The sequence below is a fragment of the Austrofundulus limnaeus genome, unplaced genomic scaffold (assembly GCF_001266775.1).
Source record: "Austrofundulus limnaeus strain Quisiro unplaced genomic scaffold, Austrofundulus_limnaeus-1.0 Scaffold326, whole genome shotgun sequence".
In the NCBI taxonomy this organism is placed as follows: Eukaryota; Metazoa; Chordata; class Actinopteri; order Cyprinodontiformes; family Rivulidae; genus Austrofundulus; species Austrofundulus limnaeus.
Window position 1 is genome coordinate 335,142 of NW_013952728.1, and position 2,732 is coordinate 337,873.

Genomic DNA, 2,732 nt, shown 5'->3' on the forward strand with positions numbered 1-2,732 from the left:
CTTTTCAGGACTCCATTTAGATGTTTCGGGACCCCACTTTGGGTCCCGACCCCAACTTTGGGAAGCACTGCCTTAGATCATCTTTGCATTCCCTCAAGAATTGTTTTAGACTTATGTATATAGACTGTGAAGGTATTCGCGGTATTTGTGACATTTGCTGTATTTACGGCAGCATGACGGCTCAGTGGTTAGCACCGACGCCTCACAGGAAGAAGGTCCTGGGTTCGATTCCTGGTTTGGACCTGGGGTCTTACAGTGCAGAGTTTGCGTGTTCTCCTTGTGCTTGCGTGGGTTTTCTCCGGGTATTCTGGTTTCCTCCACCCCCAAAAACATGTGCAATAGGTTGCTTTCAGGCCACCCTTGGAAAAGAGATCTGGGATCTCAATGGGACTTGCCTGGTAAAACATTGGCAAATAAAATAAAACACTTTATAAAAACCGTCACCTTCTTAAAAAGGTCATTCCTAATTAATTTTCTGTCAAAACTGACTTTTTTGCATAAATCATCACATCGTGATTCTGGCCACCGATGGTAAAAGCATCTACGTCCTCAGGTGATCAAATCATTTGATTCTAACCCGACAATAACAGCCTGTGTGTTGAGCGTGACTGAAACTGAGCTAGGTTTTTTTGTATTTCCTGAATAACTTGAAATAAATGACAGGTGATTATTTTAGGAAGGTGTCAAAATGCACTTCGTTAAAACCAATTTAAACAGTTTGATCAGAAAGAAAAGCAAAAAAAGAATGTGTGTTAGGTGCATTTTTAGCTCTGTTTTATCTGCTGAATAAAATTGTTTTAAATCATGGTTTTTCCAACATAAAACAGCTAAATCAGAATAATAAAATGTAGTGATTCCCATTTTTGTTTATGATGATGATAAAAAGACATAAAACTCTGGATTGTTTCTGTCTGCATTTATTGTAACTTCATTTGAGTCAGAACMTCCTACATTTGGTCTAAGAACCGATTTTTTGAGCAAGGTTAAAAAAACAAAACAACAGGGAGCTTAATGTTTGACACAAACACAGAYTGAAAAAAAGTGTCTGACATTCTTGGAAGTTCAAACTGATAAATGATGTCATCTAATTTAGTAACAGACAGGACATCATGAACCTGTGAGATCTCAGTATGACTTGCTGCTGAATGGTTTTAGCTGCAAAGCTCTTACTAAAATAACACATTAACCACTGGATAATAAGAAATTAGTCAAGATGGCTTCAATAAAAACCACATGAAAAACAACTTTAACTCATTCAGTTTAATAAATACTGAGCTGAAAGCTGATGAGTCATAATCTGAAAGTGACGCCTCAAAATGCTGCATCAGATCATATTTAAGGTTTGACCAAAAATACTTTGTTTCTCAGCATTAAATCATCTTAGTTTAAAACTCTACAGCGTAAAATATGACAATAAGCAGTTTTGATTTTTCTCTGTGTGCTTATGTAGAAGTTGAATAAATAATGTTTATGTTTCGATAGGCTTCAGATGGAGTTCCTATTAGGGTTTTCACTTTGCTACCGGAGCTGGTGGAGGCTTATTACAGCCCCAACATGGGTCTGATCACGCACCTGCAGTACCCCGTCCAGAGGGAGGAGGACGTAGACGAGGACCAAGGTCAAACATCTCATGTTTGTGTATCTATACTTAAAACAAAAAGTCAGTAAATTAGTGTTTGGTAGATAATTTCTTTGTTAAATCAAAAGAAAATCCTATAACTGATTGGCAGCACCTGGAGATAGAAGCTCAAAACAAGAGTTAATAACAACAAAATCAGATGTTTGACAGAGAAGATTTGGTTCATTTCTCATGTGCGCAACCCTCATACTCAGCTCTACTGCTCATAACACARATGCATGTTCCTTACAAATGTGGCACTATTTAAAAGAGAAATTAACAAGATTTCCTACGCTATGAGATTTATTGCCAGGAAGCATTGTTACAACAAAGAAACAATCTACCAAACACTAATTTACAGACTTTTCTAAGACTATACAGGAGTATAATTATTGCAACTTCTTCAAAAGTGCTAAAGGTCTGCTATATGTTTGTGTTGCAGAAGCTGCTGATCATCCACCAGAGCTTCCCCCCAGGAACTTCACAGCTGACATGAAGGAGAGTGACTCAAAGAGCAGTGAGCCAACCAACAAGTCCTTATCAGACATGTACCTGATGAGGCTGCAGCACATGGATCTGTCAGGGTACGGTCACTCTTCTACAAAAGATTTCACAAATTAAACGTAAAGCAGGTTGAAAATAGAAAATCTCTGAAGGATAAACTGGTAAAATGGTCAACGTTTTGATAAAGACTGAAAGCAAAAAGTAAGGAAATTTCCAGTGGTGGGCACAGTTCTGCTAATCTGCTAAAAGCAGAACTAGTTTCTCATTTAGTGGATTCGCTTTTTTGTTAACCTTGGAAACTGTTAGTGAATCAAACAGTTTCCATTAAATTAGGTTTCTAAATGATTCACAAGTGTAACACTATTTTTATGCCATTTATCCAGGATTAAATAAAAACCATCCCCTCCTACAAGCAGAGCTGGACGTGTCAGGCATCATGTTAGCATGTAGCATCTTTAGCAGCTAAATTTCAAACTAAGACTAAGAAATAAAATAACATTTACAATTTTTTAAGAACAAATACAAAAATTTACTACATCCAGCGGGTAAAATAAGTATTGAACACGTCACCATTTTCCTCAGTATATATATTACTAGAGGTGCTAATGAC

At 37.2% G+C, this 2,732-nt stretch overlaps 1 protein-coding gene across 1 annotated transcript in view; it reads left to right on the forward strand.

The window, feature by feature from the left end:
- Window positions 1-2,732, forward strand: part of inpp5d (inositol polyphosphate-5-phosphatase D) — a 31,987-nt gene that overhangs the window by 9,168 nt on the left and 20,087 nt on the right. Inside the window, exons 3-4 of the mRNA XM_014022350.1 lie at window positions 1,483-1,618; window positions 2,061-2,202. Of these exons, the coding sequence (XP_013877804.1) occupies window positions 1,483-1,618; window positions 2,061-2,202 (278 nt within the window). The remainder of the gene's footprint in view (window positions 1-1,482; window positions 1,619-2,060; window positions 2,203-2,732) is intronic.